The 17,274-nt window shown below is 35.7% G+C and overlaps 1 protein-coding gene across 1 annotated transcript in view; it reads left to right on the plus strand.

Annotated features, from left to right (window-relative positions):
- Positions 1-17,274, plus strand: part of LOC144235139 (E3 SUMO-protein ligase RanBP2) — a 73,829-nt gene that overhangs the window by 28,931 nt on the left and 27,624 nt on the right. The window contains exons 5-17 of the mRNA XM_077768544.1: positions 2,326-2,556; positions 2,889-3,034; positions 5,135-5,327; positions 9,376-9,463; positions 11,242-11,451; positions 12,816-12,997; positions 13,084-13,259; positions 13,451-13,574; positions 14,856-15,017; positions 15,275-15,412; positions 15,492-15,638; positions 16,507-16,686; positions 16,767-16,850. Of these exons, the coding sequence (XP_077624670.1) occupies positions 2,326-2,556; positions 2,889-3,034; positions 5,135-5,327; positions 9,376-9,463; positions 11,242-11,451; positions 12,816-12,997; positions 13,084-13,259; positions 13,451-13,574; positions 14,856-15,017; positions 15,275-15,412; positions 15,492-15,638; positions 16,507-16,686; positions 16,767-16,850 (2,061 nt within the window). The remainder of the gene's footprint in view (positions 1-2,325; positions 2,557-2,888; positions 3,035-5,134; positions 5,328-9,375; positions 9,464-11,241; positions 11,452-12,815; positions 12,998-13,083; positions 13,260-13,450; positions 13,575-14,855; positions 15,018-15,274; positions 15,413-15,491; positions 15,639-16,506; positions 16,687-16,766; positions 16,851-17,274) is intronic.

Below are 17,274 nucleotides of genomic sequence, written 5' to 3' on the forward strand. Positions count from 1 at the left end.
CGTCTCCACGCTGACAGTGCAGAGCCTGCTTGTGATTCTCTCTCTCTCTCTGTCTCTCTCCCCCCTGCCCCGCCCCTCCCCTGCTTCCACTCTCTCTCTCCCTCTCAAAATAAATATAAAAATTAAAAAAAATTAAATATAAAAACAACCTTAGTGATAAACTAGTAACATTGTTTTCTTCTTCCTATAATAAGCAGCTGGGTTTTAAATATTAATCTGAAGTGTCAGGTCCAAGTGTAGATTTCTTTACCTTATTGTCTTTGTATTATGCCTGAATCGTAATTTCCTTATTGGCCTTGACAATCCAATTTATTTGATGACATTAACATTAAGGACCATATATATTGGAAGGACTTTACTTTTCTTGTAAAAAGAAAAAAAAAACGAGCTGCGATGGTGATTTTCTTTAGTAACTTTAAAGCTAAACCTTTCTTACATCAGATTTTTTCCCCAGTTTTTTTTGAGATTGAAATGCAATTCTGTTTCTTCTAAAATTTAAGGCTTACTTAAGGTAAGTATTTTTTTGGCATTTGATTAATGAATGAAAATATTAGTGAGAGGGCTTTCTCTCTTGGATATGAGAGTAGAGGTTTTGAAAAGCACCTATGAAGGTATTGATCTTTTACTTAACGATTTTTTAAAATTTTTTAAAATATATTTTGAGAAAAGAGAGTAGGCGAGGGGCAGAGAGAGAGGGAGACAGAGAATCCCAGGCAGACTCCACACTGGCAGCACAGAGCCTGACAACACAGGGCTTGAACTCATGCTTAACCAACTGAGCCACCCAGATGCCCCTGAAGTAATCTTTTCAGGAAATGGAGAAAGTGAATCTATTAGAGGTCAAGTAGAATTTTGTTCTAGGCATTACCGGTTTGGAATCTCGAGATTATGGTAGTCAGTTAGCCTGGTTGTGATTTCCCCAATTCCCAAATACCTTACCCTTTATTGTTCAACTGTTAGTATATAAGGCACAGAGAATGCAGATGGTAGGGTTCTTCTAAGGAAAGGTAGAGGGGATAAATTGAGGGGATCTGTGAGCAAGCAGTAATTATGGATATTAGGGATTATGGCATTTTAGGTTGACAGAGAAGGAAAATATGTGTTTTGTGGAAAATTAAAACATGGTAATAACAGTATATTGAAGACAGCTTTCTTTCCATGTGGCAGTGAGGGTATGTGTGCCCACAGTGAGGTGAAAGAATAAGGGGGGTAGAGTGATCTAAGCAGTATGATCAAAATATACATTTTGAAGACGCAAATCAGTGCTAAATGGATGGCTGAGGCTGGAGTGTAAAGCAAAGCCATAGAGATGAGGTAATTAAAGAACCAAGTAGCCAGACTGTTGTATATCTTTGCACATCTTCCAGTTGCTAATACTACTGATGGCTTATGAATGAAGGAAGAGTATTTTATTCCAGTTGTTCATGAGGAATGAGTGGAAGAATTGGATAGAATGTCTTTTGGGAAACAGGATTGTAAATACATGTGTGTGGGGATACATGATTTGGTGGTGAGTAGGTTACCAATCCTACTTCCTCTACTTATATATAGGCTAGCAGAGAAAAGGCTATCATGGCAGAGAAGTAATGGGGATTATCTCAAGGTAAAATCCATTTATTGATTTATTTATTTTTAATTTTTTAATGTTTTATTTATTTATTTCTGATAGCGTGAGCAGGGGAGGGTCAGAGAGAGGGGGAGACACAGAATCTGAAACAGGCTCCAGGCTCTGAGCTGGCTGTCAGCACAGAGCCCGATGCGGGGCTTGAACCTACGAACCGTGAGATCATGACCTGACCCGAAGTCGGATGCCCAACCGACTGAGCCACCCAGGCGCCCTGGTAATACTCCATTTAGTTAAGGCTAGATGGTGAGGTCTCTGAGAAGATAGCAGAACAATAGGGGCTTTAAAGTGGGACCAGAGTGAGTAGAGGATTGAGTCAGATTATGGAGGTGCAGAACAGTTTGAGGATAAAGACCTTGTTATGAGGATTGACAGGGAAGCTAGGTTTCTAGTGGTGACTGGGGTATATAGGTAGGGATGTGGTGCAGTAGTCCTGGCCATCTGTGAGGTGTGTGTGGGCAGCCATTGTTACTATGCAATCCCAGATGTTTCTTTCCACCTAAGTTTCTTGAAGTTTAGTTTCTGGCTGGAAGCAGCTTTCTTCCACAAGAGTTGAGATACATAGGATGTTACTTGTTGTGGTAATTTACTAAAGCTATACACAGTGGAATGGTGTTCATAGGAACCATGATGTGAACCATGATACGTTTAAATGTGCACATGTATTCCTCTAAATCATTGATAATCTATTTTTTAAATAGGAACAGCTTTTAGACTGCAAAGGTGAAGATGGATGGAATAAACTTTTTGATTTGATACAGTCAGAACTTTATGCCAGACCTGATGATGTCTATGTAAACATCCGACTAGTAGAGCTGTATCGCTCAAATAAAAGATTGAAGGATGCTGTGGCTCACTGCCATGAGGCAGAGAAAAACATAACTTTGCGTTCAAGTTTACAATGGAATTCATGTGTTGTACAGACCCTTAAGGTAGGTAAAAACTCTTGGGTGTCTATGCTTTTATGTAGACAATAACTATACTCCCTTTGTATTTTAGTGGTGCTCTCTGAGACTTAAGTTTCTTCCATTTACGTATAGCAACTGTGAAATGAAATTTTTAGTAAGATGATTTCAGTTTTATAATGGGTAGATTGGAGAGATAAGTGCAACAAGTATGTATGCTTTTGGTGTTTTAGTAGGCTGATGTAAAAATCAGTGGTTTAACGAATAGGATGGGCAAAGGAGTTTATAACACTAGACACAAAACTAATTTTGTAATGCTTGGTAAAGTTTTGTAATTGAGTGTTTTTTCTACAAAATAGGAATATATGGAATCTTCACAGTGTTTGGAGTCTGATAAAAGTAGCTGGCAAACTGCCAATAAAGATTTACTTCTGGCCTATGCTAACCTTATGCTTCTTACGCTCTCCACCAGAGATGTGCAAGAAAGTAGAGAATTATTGGAAAGGTATGTTGAGTGTAAGAGAATACTTTAGTGCCGATTATAGATTTTCTTTTTGTAGTGAATTCAGTTCCTTGGTCTAAACATCTTTACTGCATCACTATTTCTATAATGTACCCAGGGGTGATAGTTAATACAATAACCTTATTTATTTTTTGGGGCTATTATAATTGGTTTTGTATGACTTTGATTTTTTAGAGAACTATGTTATTATACAGACTTGATTAAATTATTATAGTTATATATCCAGTTTTGGCATGCTTAGTAGTCCTGAAAATGAATGTTTTAACTGCTGTTTCATATTTTGTTTAAAAAATGATATAATCTTGAGTGAAAATCAAAATAGACTTCGATCTATCAGATGTTTTAGTAGAAGCATTTAGCATTCCCAGTATTTCAGAAAACTTTTAATCTTTTTGCTTAGAAACAAGGTAACGTATAATGTATGACTTTTCTGTTTTCCTAAATTTTGATTTCTAGGAACATATCTCCACTTTATTAAAATAAATTTCATTGAACAAAAACATCAGTTGGATTTGTATAAGAATGTTAGTTGAGAGCAGGGGTTCACCAGAGCGTCTAGGCCAGATACAGCTCCCTGCCTGATTTTGTAAATATGCTTTTATAGGAGCACAGCTGTGCCTCTTGTGTATTATCTGTGGCTGCCCACATTTGACGGTGGAGCTGAGCAGCTGTGACAGAGATTGTATGCCTGCACAGCCAGATTAGTATGTGGCTCTTTATAGAGGTAGTTTGTCAATCTCTGATTTAGGCTGTGCATTTGTTTGAAAAGTAATTTTTGTTCCCCGTCTGGTGTTTGGGGAGCTAGGGGATACAGTAGTTCTCTTAAAGAATTTCTTAGTGTTCTAAAATGGCGGGTAAGGGTGGTATCTAAAAACATTTTAACTTTCAGATTATTTTAGAAAATATTTATGATGTTTTCTTTTATATGGTTATATACTCAAACATTTGAGAATGTTTCTCAGATCACCTGAGAAAATGAGGGTGGAAAAGACAATTTCTTAGTAGTGCTATAAAAATAATTTAAACTTGGGGCACCTGGGTGGCTAGGTCAGTTAAGTGTCTGGCTCTTGGTTTCAGCCTCAGGTCATGATCTCAGGGTTCATGGGTAAGCCTCACATTGGGCTTTACTCTGACAGTGCAGAACCTGCTTGGGATTCTCTGTCTCCTTGTCTCTCTTCCCCTCTCCCCCCCAATAAATAAATAAAACTTATAAAAAATAATTTGAACTTCACTGATACCCTGAAGGGGTTTTGAGAAACGAGGGGTTTCCTGGAACTTACTTGTTATAACCTATTTAGAAAACATGCTTCATGTTTCTATCAGGTGTTGTTTTTCTTACAAAGTGAGGATTCTGAGGACTGTTTGAATTTAGAAGCACTAATTAGTACATTTACGAATAATAGAAATTCAGTTTAAGCCTGTAATTAATCCCAAATATCTTATCAGTTATTTACTTAATTTGAAAATGGCATGTCTAATTTGAGCAATTCCAACTTTGAATTAAATAGTGAAACTGTATGATCTAGAAAATATTTTAGTTTTCCAGTTTTATGCTGGTCACTTACAAAACCTACACTGTAATCAATAATCATCTTTTTTTAAAAAGGTTTATTTATTTTGGGAGATACAGAAACAATACGAGTGGGGGAAGGGCAGAGAGAGAGGGAGAATACCAAGCAGGCTCTGCACTGTCAGCATGGACTTTGATGCAGGGCTAGAACCCATGAAGCTGTGAGATCATGACCTGAGCCAAAACCAAGAGTTGGATGCTTAACCAGCTGAACCACCCAGGTGCCCCAGTAATCATATCTTTTGATTTGTATCTTTTCTCTGATTGGAGAGCTAGAAATAACTGTTTGGAATAAGACATTCTAGAGGTTAAACTTGAAGTATAGGAAGTATGTTGAATAAAAACAAACACTACATGATTTATAAAATAGAGAATGAAGATTATTAGTTTGAATGTGGAAGATGAAGCTTGAAATAAATCCCTTTGTTAATTTAATGTTTAATTAAATCATGATACTGTGATTATTCATAACGTGATAAGTTTAATACCTGTTTAATAATTTAATATTGCAGTTTTGATAGTGCTCTTCAGTCTGTGAAATCTTGTGTGGGTGGAAATGATGAACTCTCAACTACTTTCTTAGAAGTAAAAGGACATTTCTACATGCATGCTGGTTCTCTGCTTTTGAAGATGGGTCAGCATAGTGACCTGCAATGGCGAGCTCTTTCTGAACTAGCCGCACTGTGCTATCTTATAGCGTTTCAGGTAAGCTTTTTCTGGTTTTGGATATAGTTAACATTTCACTGAGACTCTGTTGTATATCATGGAGGTGTGTCCTGGTATATATTGAAAATATGAAGAAATTTGTAGAATTGAAGTTAATGAAATTGTTAATTTGAGAGGTGAAAAATAACAAGATTTATATAGTATTGGTGAAGTGAAACAGGTATGTTGATGCATTGCTGGTGGTAGTCTGTATTGCTTGATTTACTGGATGACCACTTTGAAGAATTTGACCTTTTTACTCTGCCATTTTTGGGGACCTGTAATAAGGAAATAATCTCAAATATGGATAAAATTTGATTCAAAAAGAATGCATTTATGTGCATGCATAAATTGGACAGAAAAGTAAGTAAATTTGGGGGATGGTTACATAAGCTATGATAGAAAAATGTGTTTAACATGTTAATTGAAACACATATGTAATGTGTTCATAACGGTGGTGACATCTACAATATATAAGTGTATCTTCATCTTTGGAAACAGAATTTCTTTCTTTATACATAGAACATGACATGAAGGAAAGATGCTGAAATATGAACCATTATGATGATAAAATGCTGGCCGTTAACCCTTCCCTAATCCATTTTTGTAATTTTAATGTTTTCTTTAGTGAGTTTGTATTAATTTTGAAATGAAAAGAAATTAGCAGTCTGCACAAAAATGCAAAGGGCCTGGCTTATAAAACTTGTTAGTTTTAGCGAACTATCTTTTGCTTAGGGAAAGAAAAAAGGATTCCCTGTACTTTTAGGGAATCCTCCTCCTCTGAGTTCATGTTATATAGATCTTTTTTTTTTTTTTTTAATTTTTAAATGTTTTTATCTCTGAGAGAGAGAGACATCATGAGCATGGGAGGGTCAGAGAGAGAGACACAGAATCTGAAGCAGGCTCCAGGCTCTGAGCTAGCTGTCAGCACAGAGCCCGACACAGGGCTCGAACCCACAAACCGTGAGATCATGACCTGAGCTGAAGTCACATGCTCAACCTACTGAGCTACTCAGGCGCCTCTATATATTCAGCCCACAATGTTAATTGCTTCTGTTTGTTAGCAGAAGCATTTAGGTTCATAAAGAAGTATATAAGTATTAGTGAAAATGAATGAAGTTAATGAAGTCGCTAATTTATGTAGGCACTAAAATGTTCTTATGATTAATATTTTTAAAGAATTTTCAAGTAAGTGATGGTTATTTTTAATGGAAACTAGAATCTATTACTTTTTAAAAACATATATATTTTAAAGTTAATGCAGTCAATTGTTTTAAACTTTAGCCCTTTTTAATAGTAAAAACTAAATTTCCTTCATTTATTTATTTATTTTTAATGTTTTATTTATTTCTAGGAGAGAGAGACAGCGTGAGCAGGAGAGGGTCAGAGAGAGAGGGAGTTACAGACTCTGAAACAGGTCCAGGCTCTGAGCTGGCAGTCAGCACAGAACCCGACGCAGGGCTCGAACCCACGAACCGCGAGATCATGACCTAAGCAAAAGTCGGGCGCTTAACTGACTAAGCCACCCAGGCGCCCCTATTTATTATTTTTTAAAAGCTTATTTATTTATCTTGAGATAGAGGGAGAGAGAGCCGGGGAGGGGCTGAGAGAATCCCAAGCAGGCTCCGCGCTGTCAGCACAGTGCCCAGTGCCAGGCACGAACTCACAAACCACGAGATCATGACCTGAGCTGAAATCAAGAGTCCGATGCTTAACTGACTAAGCCACCCAGGTGCCCCTAAATTTCCTTCTTAAACAATTCACTCAAATCTTTCCTATAAGACAAATACTGTTGCCAGTATCTTGAGTATTCAGAAGTTTTTCTGCATATGTAAGCATACAACACGTCCGTTCTTTACCTTTTTTTTTTTTTTTACTGTTTGTTTACTGTTTATTTTTTGAGAGCGAGCGAGCACGTGAACAGGTGAGGGACAGAGACAGAGGGGAGACAGAATCCAAAGCAGTCTCCAGACTCTGAGCTGTTAGCACGGATCTTGACGTGGGGCTCGAACCCATAAACCCTGAGATTATGACCTGAGCCAAAGTCAGATGCTTAACCGACTGAGCCACCCAGGCGCCCCTCCTTTCTTTACTTTTAAAAACTCTGTTGTCTCAGTGAAGGTGTGCTTTATCTACTGTCTAACATTTTGCTTTTTTCAGTTTTTCCATTGTCTCATTTCAGCATAGAGATGTCTATTTCAGTCCTTCTCTTTTACCTACTACACATTTCCATTGAATGGATAAAAAATGGAAACCTCTTAGATGCTTGAATTTTATATTGTCATGTGTTGTAAAACTTAATTATCAAATGATTATAAGTATACAAGGGAAGTGTAGACTGACATAGGAGTCCTTAAGGAATCCTGTCAGGCCAGTGTCTTTAATGGTAGGATTTTCAGACTCTTGATCAAGTGAATATTGTGGTTTTATTAAGTGTATCTGCATTTCAGGTAGGCAATACACAAAGTCTCTCTTGAAACTGTTTAATTTCAGGTGAGAAAATGTTGACTTGGGATGATGTGACTGAGTGGATTCATAACTAATTAATCATAAATGATAGCTGTAAAAGGGGCCAGTTTTAGGAATTGAGGTCAGTTTGAAAGCAAAAAGAGTTATATCACATTTTGTTTCTCATTTTGTGTGTTTTTCAACATCTTCGGTGACAGTTTGCCATCATGTTTAGAAAACTTGTGGATAAAACTGTAGGTCTAACTAATGTTCCTAAAACTCAAAAGAGAAGATTTTTAGATTCAAGGAATATGGTTACTTTGAAAAATTAGTGTTGGAAAAGTAATTGTATTCATATTGTCTAAAATTCTAATGGCATATAAGAGTAATACTGTGAGAATTCCTTCCTACTTCCGTTCTTTCAGTCATTTACTTCTCTTCCCTGGAGGAACTAATGATACTCATTTCTTGTGAGTTCTTCAAGAAGTATTTTGTGCATGTGTAAACAAATGGACACACTGCCCACTCCCACTTCCCTTAAAAAGTTATAGATAGAAACATTCTGTACATTTTTATTTCCTTCGCTTGTTTTCATAATATATGTGTTGGTGATATTTCTATGTCTGTATAGAAAGCATAGCATGAGTATTATGGTTGCATATCATTCTATTCTATGAATGTACTGTAGTTTTGGTGTTTTTTTTTTTTAAACCAGTTCCCTAAAGCCAAGTCAGTAGGTTACTTGTATTTTTTTGCTATGCTATTTCAAATAATTCTTTAATGAATAACTTTTGACATTTCACATGTGAAACTTTATGGGTAAAATAAATTCTTGAAAGAAGAATCAGAGTGCATCTATGCATTTATAATTTGTAGGGCTTTTGCCAAATTTCCAGCTTCAAAGAAGTTGCACCAAATTGTACTCCCACTACCAATTAAGAAAGTCATTGAAATTTAACAGCAGTTACTCCAACCACTCGTATTCTTTTTAGACTATCTGTAGTAAGTGGCTGTTGCCTGTGACTGAATATTTTCAGTGACGAACATTCACTGCTTTTCAAGATAGCCTTTTGCATTTTTGATAGTTTGGGTCTTAGTGCTTCCCTATGGGGAGCAAAAATATTTTTCACCTTGCTACTCATTGGTGTTTTTCTTTTGGTACTATTTAAAAACATCGAACTCTTCTTTTATGAGATGATTTTCTTTATATCTGAAAGAGGCTTTTATATTTTCTCTTCATTTTTTTCAGCTTCTCATAGGACACAGCTTGTAGTCCTTTTGCAAGGTGTCTCACTTGATCCCAGTGGTGTCCCACAGTATCCATACTCTTTGAAAATGTGCTGTCTGTAGTGTAGCAGTTGAAGGTGCTTTTATAGTAGAAAGTAATTTCTTGGAAGTTAATCTTTGTAGACAGCTTTTATATGTTATCTAAATTCCTTGATTCCTCGTTTTTTCAGTTGAAAAACTGCAACTCCTCAGTTTAGCCATTGGTTAATTGTTCGTCATCAAAAAAAAAAAAAGCACAGGGTAACAGAAAGGAACATGTTACTGTTAGAAATATGGGTATCACTAAATTAAGACTTGATTTTAAAATTACCAGGTTCCAAGACCAAAGATTAAATTAATAAAAGGTGAAGCTGGACAAAATCTACTGGAAATGATGGCCTATGATCGTCTGAGCCAATCAGGTAATAGTAATATTTAATTAATTTTATTTTAAAAAGAAAAAAGTTCTTTGTTAGAGTACATCTTATGATAATCCTGTTTGTTTAGGAGATACTTTGCATAATCATTTATTCCTCTTTGCCATCTTGGATGAGGGCAAGAGAGGTAGAACTAGTAGTGCCTCCTTCAGAAGGTAACAAATGTTTCATATTGTTTGCTCCTGGATGGAGAAACTCTTTAATCCCTGCTTTATCTAGGTGCTAAAGCCTCCATTCTAAATATTTTAATGCACTTCTTGAACTAAGAATAATTACTGATTTGCCAGCCGTTTAACATCCGTAGTTTATAAGATCTTGCTATGAGGAATATAAAGCTGAAGAAGTAATGGATCTCTTAAGGAACTGACAACACAATAAGATAAAAGATAGATACTTACATACTGTTAGGCTTTTGGAATTTGTAAATTTATTCCACTTTTGACTATTTGGGATGGATCCAAACGTCTGTTACATATCATCTGGTTTTGGTGAGGCAGAAACTTCAAGATATTGGCCAGTGAATCAAGCAATGAGCTGCAGAAGCATAATGCTTTATGTAAGCAGCAGTTTTGATATCAAGTTGAATGAACTTTGTAAAGAGCAAGTAGTACTATTAAAGTTACTCTAAGCTTTCTTGTTAGACTCTTGATCAAAGCTTATATTGCTCCTCTATCCTATAGCTTACTTTTGTGTAAGAGGTGGACTTTCAGTCCTTAAAGAAGTAACTTTGCATTTTTTTCTTATGTTTCCTGTCTCCCTTGAAGGGTTGTCATAGATGGTTTTGCAGGGTTACAGTTAGTAAAATGAAATGTTTTTTAACATCTTTGATTTGGGCATTCCTGAATCTGTTTCTTCAAATTTTTGGAGAGAAAGTCTGGTGGTAACCAAACCTGACTAGCAGAATTCGAAGGAATGGTGTTTTTGGTTTTTTTTTTTTTTAAACAGCTTAATTGAGAGTAACTTCACATACTATATAATCCACATAAATGTATGACTCAGTGGTTTTTAGTATGTTCACAGAATTGTGCAATCATCACCACAATTTTAGAACATGTTCATCACCTTGTAAAGAAATGTCATAGCCATTAGTAGTCACTTCCCATTTCCCCCCAAGCCCCCTAGTCTTAGACACCCATTTATATTCTATCTCTTTCGATTTCCTTATTCTGGGCATTTTTTATAAATTGAACCGTACATTGTGTGGTCTTTTGTGACTGACATTTCTTCCATTTACCATAGTGTTTTCAGGGTTCATCCATGTTACGGGAGGTACAAGAACTTTATCCAAGGAGTGTTTTAAAAATAGATTCCTCACCCCAAACCTGTGGAATCAGAATCTCTGGGAGTGTGGCCTGGAAATAATTGTTTTTAAAAACTTTTTCAAGGATGAGTCTTAGCAGCTGGGCTTAGAAATTGGTTGACAGATCAGAGAATTTGAGGTTGGCTCTGCCCTCCTTTGGCCACTTAAATTACACAGTTTCCATCTAAAATGTAAATACTTTAAATGCTTTTGACATTTTTCTCACATATTCAGGTCTTCTCTTTCCTTTCAGTCTAGTATGTAGATACAGATAGCTCTTAAATCTGTAATCTTTGTCCATTTTTTGCTGAAGAACCCTTTTTGTTCAGTTGTGGTTTCTGGGCTGGAGGGTTAGCCCTAAGGTAGTCATATTTTTTTTCTCCTTAGGGTATATGAGTGAAACTATTGAGAGATGTGAGTAAGAACAATGTTTTTCAAATGATGGAAATAATTTGTTTTTCAGGACACATGCTGCTAAACTTAAGTCGTGACAAGCAAGATTTTTTAAAAGAGGTTGTAGAATCCTTTGCCAATAAAAGTGGGCAGTCTGCTTTGTATGATGCTCTGTTTTCTAGCCAGTTACCTAAGGATAGATCTTTCCTTGGTAAAGATGATATTGGAAACATTGCTGTGCAAGCACCAGAGCCTGATGATTTGGCAAGATATGATGTTGGTAAGTTGTATCTTTTAAAGTAAACATTTTGTATCTTAATCTTCTTATTTTAGGAGAAGAATAAAAGCAAAAAGAAAGAAATTGCTCATAATCTCGTTACCCAGAAATAATGACTTAATATTTTCCTGTATGTCTTTGAGGTTTTTGGTGAGGTAGGGGGATCTGAGGGGTTGGTAGTGGTAATGGTGGCATGTTTTTCTTCTGTACTTTAACATTTTTTAAAATGTTTATTCATTTTTGAGAGAGAGAGTGAGCAAGCAGGGGAGGGGCAGAGAGAGAGGGAGATACAGCGTTTGAAGCAGGCTCCAGGCTCTAACTTGTCACCACGGAGCCCAATGAGGAGCTCGAACTCAAAAGCTGTGAGACCATGACCTGAGCTGAAGTCGGATACTTAACTAAGCCAGGTGTCCCATGTTTTTCCTCTAAATAGTTGTTTATACTATAATATGATTGTCTTCATTTGTGAATTATCTCCCTGTTTATCTGTTTTGGTAAATACCACTTTTAATGCCAATATAATCTGTTGTGTCAATTAGCCATAATTTTCATGACACTTTTTGTTGTTGAGCATCTAACAGTTTGTTCACTGTTAAAGTATCTCCATTTCACATTTTCCCATAGCGTTTCCTAAAGATAGAATGACTGGAGTCAAGTTGATGAACTTTAAATCTCTTGTAAAGTGCCATATTGCTGGAAGGGTTGTACCTCTTTATGCTTCCAAAAGCCCATAACTTTTTCAGTATTAAATTTATTGTAGAGGAGGGATGGGTTTCTCAGATGGTTAAGGGTCCAACTTCAGCTCAGGTCATGGTCTCATACTTTGTGGATTCAAGCCCTGCTTTGGACTTTGCTGACAGCTCATAGCGTAGAGCCTGCTTTAGATTCTGTGTCTCCCTCTCTCAGCCTCACTCGCAGTCTGTCACTCTCTCTCAAAAATGAATAAACGTTAATTTTTTTTTTTTAATTTCTTGTAGAAGAAAAGATCTCTTTACTATTCCAAGGGATTAATGTAGTGGTATCCCACTGTTTTAGTGACTCTTTACTTAAAGGAAAACCCATTGTTTCAGGATTTTTTTACTGGGTGGCTTTTGTCACTTCAGTGTTTTATTGAGTTCTGGTGAGTACCTTTTATTTTTTCCTTAGATGAAATTGCAAAGAGTTTTCTTCATCACTATGGTCATTAAAATTCCTAGATAAAAAGTGTGAATACCTTTAGTAAGTACATGAAACTTTACTTATAAAATTTGTGCCAGTTCATATAGAAAAGCATTTCTAAAATTAAGATACATTTATTATGAGTAATTGGCAAAACTGATGGCACAAGCAAAATTTCCAAAACCTCAATCCAGTTTTATCTGTTTCAGGTGCCATTCGAGCACATAATGGTAGTCTTCAGCACCTTACCTGGCTTGGCTTACAGTGGAATTCACTGCCTACCTTACCTGCAATTCGAAAATGGCTAAAGCAGCTGTTTCATCATTTGCCCCAGGAAACCTCAAGACTTGAAACAAATGCACCCGAATCAATATGTGTTTTAGATCTTGAGGTAAGCAAAGATTTTAACAATTAAATATTTTGTGTTTTGTTTAATTTTTTGCCTAATTTAAATTGATCTTTCTTTAAATAAACCAGGTATTTCTGCTTGGGGTGATATATACCAGCCACTTACAAATAAAGGAGAAGTATAATTCTCACCACAGCTTCTATCAGCCTCTATGCTTGCCACTTCCTGTGTGTAAGCAGCTTTGTACAGAGAGACAAAAATCTTGGTGGGATGCAGTTTGTAATTTAATTCACAGAAAAGCAATGTAAGTAGTAAAATAAAAATACTGCTTTAACTTCCTGCCTAGGTTTTTAACATTAAAAACTAATTTAAAAACTTATTGCCTAGGTAGCTAAGTCTCATGTGAAGATTGAGTTTAATTATTATGTGATGATTAATATGCATGTATGTTTTGAAATTGACATTTGTAAATCAGTTTTATTAAAACTTTTTTAGACCTGGAACCTCAGCAAAATTGCGACTTATAGTTCAGCATGACATAAACACTCTAAGGGGCCAGGAAAAACATGGCCTTCAGCCTGCCCTGCTTGTACATTGGGCAAGATGCCTTCAAAAAACGGTGAGTTCATTAAAGTTTAAGCATTTTTAAGAACATTATCTAATTTCTATTTAAACAATTTTTTTTCATGTTTATTTTTGAGAGAGAGGAAACCATAGAATCTGAAGCAGGCTCTATCTAGGCTCTGAGCTGTCAGCACAGAGCCCGATGGGGCTCAAACTTACGAGCTGCAAGACCGTGATGTGAGCTGAAGTTGGACGCTCAACCGACTGAGCCACCCAAGCACCCCAAGAACGTTATCTAATTTTTTTTTTACTTTTAATAATTTATTAAGGAATCTCAAATGAATTTTCACTGGAACATTATCTAATTTTTAAAAATCATAAACTTTTCACTGAGTTTTTTAGGTCAAAGAAACAGTATCCACTTGTTCCTGTTATGCCAGGTGAAATGTATTTTTTACTCTTGCCACAAAATTGTTAACAGTTAATATATAAGTACTTTGAACAGTGCCTGGCACGTAAATGTTACATAAGTATTAACTGCTCTTATTATTACTTAATAATTACATTATTGATAATTATGTTAATAATGATAATTATGTTATCCAGCTTGAATTTTTTTTTTTTTAACATACCAGTAGCAGAAGACTCTAGATTGAGAGCCAGATGTTTCTAAATATTTGGAATCTGTTTTGTGCCAAGGTTAACTGTAGATGTGACTACATCTGTGACTAAACTGGTTGGTTTTGGCTATGTAAAATGGCAACATTTAAAAAGAATTTTTTTTTTTAATGTTTTATTTATTTCTAGGAGAGAGAGAGAGAGAGACAGTGTGAGCAGGGAAGGGTCAGAGAGAGAGGGAGTCACAGACTGAAACAGGCTCCAGGCTCTGAGCTGGCAGTCAGCACAGAGCCCGACGTGGGGCTCGAACCCACAAACCGTGAGATCATGACCTAAGCGAAAGTCAGACGCTTAACCGACTAAGCCNAGATCGTGACCTGGGCCTAAGTCAGTCGTTAACCAACTGAGCCAGCCAGATGCCCCTAAATTGGCAATTTTTAAAAAATAGATTAAATTTTATTTTATTTTTAAATTATTAAAAAATAGGGCTGCCTTATTAGGTAGTATCATTGAAAGTGTTTTAATGTTGGGTCTAGAATGATCGCTGATATCCAGGTGGTTGGTTATTCCAACATTTAGAAAATGAGGCATATGACTTTTGAGGTTCTGTTATGCTTTGATTTGAAATTTTAACCACTTGTTCAGACCATTTATAAAGGAATTTTTAGATTCTGTTATTTGTGTTCTTAGATTGTGTGCTTCTAACTTTCTGTTTTAGGGCAGCTGTCTTAATTCTTTTTATGACCAACGGGAATACATAGGCAGAAGTGTTCATTATTGGAAGAAGGTTTTGCCAATGTTGAAGATAATCAAAAAGAAGAGCAGTATTCCTGAACCTACAGACCCTTTGTTTAGACATTTTCATAGTGCAGACATTCAGGTAATGGAGGATCCCTTTGTGAATGAACTGAAGATGTGGATTTCTAGTTTATAAACAAAGAAATAGAGGTATAAACTGCTTAAATAAATTGCCTGGCTACTTGATCCTTTTCTCCAAAATCCACTACTTGTTACAAAACATGCAGAAAAGAGGGCTGAACAGTTAATTTCATAGATCATGTAAAATCTTTGGGGAATCACTTGGGATTGATATTCTGGAGAGAGACAATTGGACTAAAAATTACTAAATGTGTTTAGGCATCTGAAGTTGGTGAATACGAGGAAGAAGCAAACATAACATTTGCTATATTGGATGTAGTTAATGGAAATATAGAAGATGCTATCACTGCTTTTGAATCTATAAAAAACGTTGTTTCTTACTGGAATCTTGCACTGGTAAGTAGATGGTGGTAGGTGAGTTAACAGTGTTTTTGTGTTAAAAAACTTAATTTTCATAAGAGCATTCTTTGTTTAGATTTTTCACAGAAAAGCAGAAGACATTGAAAATGATGCCCTTTCTCCTGAAGAACAAGAAGAATGCAAAAATTATCTGAGAAAGACCAGGGACTACCTAATAAAGATTTTAGATGACAGTGATTCCAATCTTTCAGTAACCAGGAAGGTAAGCTGCAGGCTGTTTGTACTTTCTTACTGTTGATAACTGGGTAATAAGTGTTTTTTTTGCTTTGGTTTTATATTTTGATAATTTCAGAAATACTCAGTAATATACTATTATTAATGCATAGAACAGTGTGTGTATAAATGTTTAATTAGCATTGCTTTTTCTTAGGTGTGGTTTTTTTTTTTTTTGCGGTGTTTTTTTTAAACATGGGAATCTAGCTTTTTATTCTTACAAAAATGGTTATTGGGGAATAAAAAAGGTTTCTAAGGAAGAACATTTATTTTTGTTACGTTGGCAACATAAAGCAAATACTGCAGCCTAATTCCTTGCTGTTAATGAATTTTGCAGTTAAACATTTCACTGAAATTGAAAATAGTTGCTGACACTTTCAGAGCATTTCTCCTCCTCTTTACCATTTGCTATGGACTATGTTTTTTGTTTTTTTCTTTAACTGCCAGCGCTTTAGACTGTCATGATTAACTATAGTTCTATGCAACTTTTCAAGTATTTTGTTGATTAATTCATGTTGCTGCTCTTAAATTAGAATTGATATTGTCTGGTGCATTCTAGCACCTGTGTTTCCCTGTTCAAAATCAATAAAAATCAGTAGCTTATTTTGTGTCATGTGGGAAAATATTCCTAGGTTAACATTCTTCTATTACTATGGCTAATAGGGGTATTAATAGCGTAAACTTTAGAGTCAGAAGACTTTAGATTACACAGCAGTTTCAGCTGTGTTCTTACGTAAACTAAAGAGTGGTTATTATACAAAAATGAGAAAATAGAAGTACATCAGTAAGATAAAATCCTTGTATTTATTTCAGAGTTGTTTATATCTGCAAACTTGATTCATGCCTTTTGTTTTTAGTTGCCTGTGCCACTGGAGTCTGTAAAAGAGATGCTTAATTCAGTCATGCAGGAACTTGATGATTATAGTGAAGGAGGTCTACTTTATAAAAATGGTTCTTCTCGAAATGCAGATTCAGAAGTAAAACATTCTACACCGTCTCCCACCAAATACTCTCTATCACCAAGTAAAAGTTACAAGGTAAATACAAAGAAATGAATTGCTCCATTGCAGAATATGTTTCTATTCTGAATGTTTTAAATTTTTTGTTACTTTTTTAGTATTCTCCCAAAACACCACCTCGATGGGCAGAAGATCAAAATTCTTTACTGAAAATGATCTGCCAGCAAGTAGAGGCCATTAAGGTAGATCACTTAATATCTCTAAACTGCCTCTTGTATTCCCAGATTTCTTCCTTTACCACTCCCTCATTTTGAATGACCCTTTGCCATGCTACGATAGAGTTATACATGTTGTTTTGCATACATCTACCTTGACCCTTAACCATATTTTTTCCCATGTTTTTAATTATAATTTTTTAAATTTAATTTTTAAAATTTTAATTCCAGTGTAGTTAACATAGCATTATATTAGTTTCAGGTGTATAATATAGTGATTCAATAATTCCATATATTACTCCATGCTGATTACAATAAGTATGTTCTTAATTCCTGTTACCTATTTCACCCATCCCCCCATTCACCTTCCCTCTGGTAACCATCTATCTGTTCTGTATAGTTGAGTCTGTTTTTTTTGGTTTGTCTCTTTCTCCTCCCCCCNAAATTCTAC

This window comes from Crocuta crocuta, unplaced genomic scaffold, assembly GCF_008692635.1.
Source record: "Crocuta crocuta isolate KB4526 unplaced genomic scaffold, BGI_CrCroc_1.0 scaffold788, whole genome shotgun sequence".
Taxonomy (NCBI): Eukaryota; Metazoa; Chordata; class Mammalia; order Carnivora; family Hyaenidae; genus Crocuta; species Crocuta crocuta.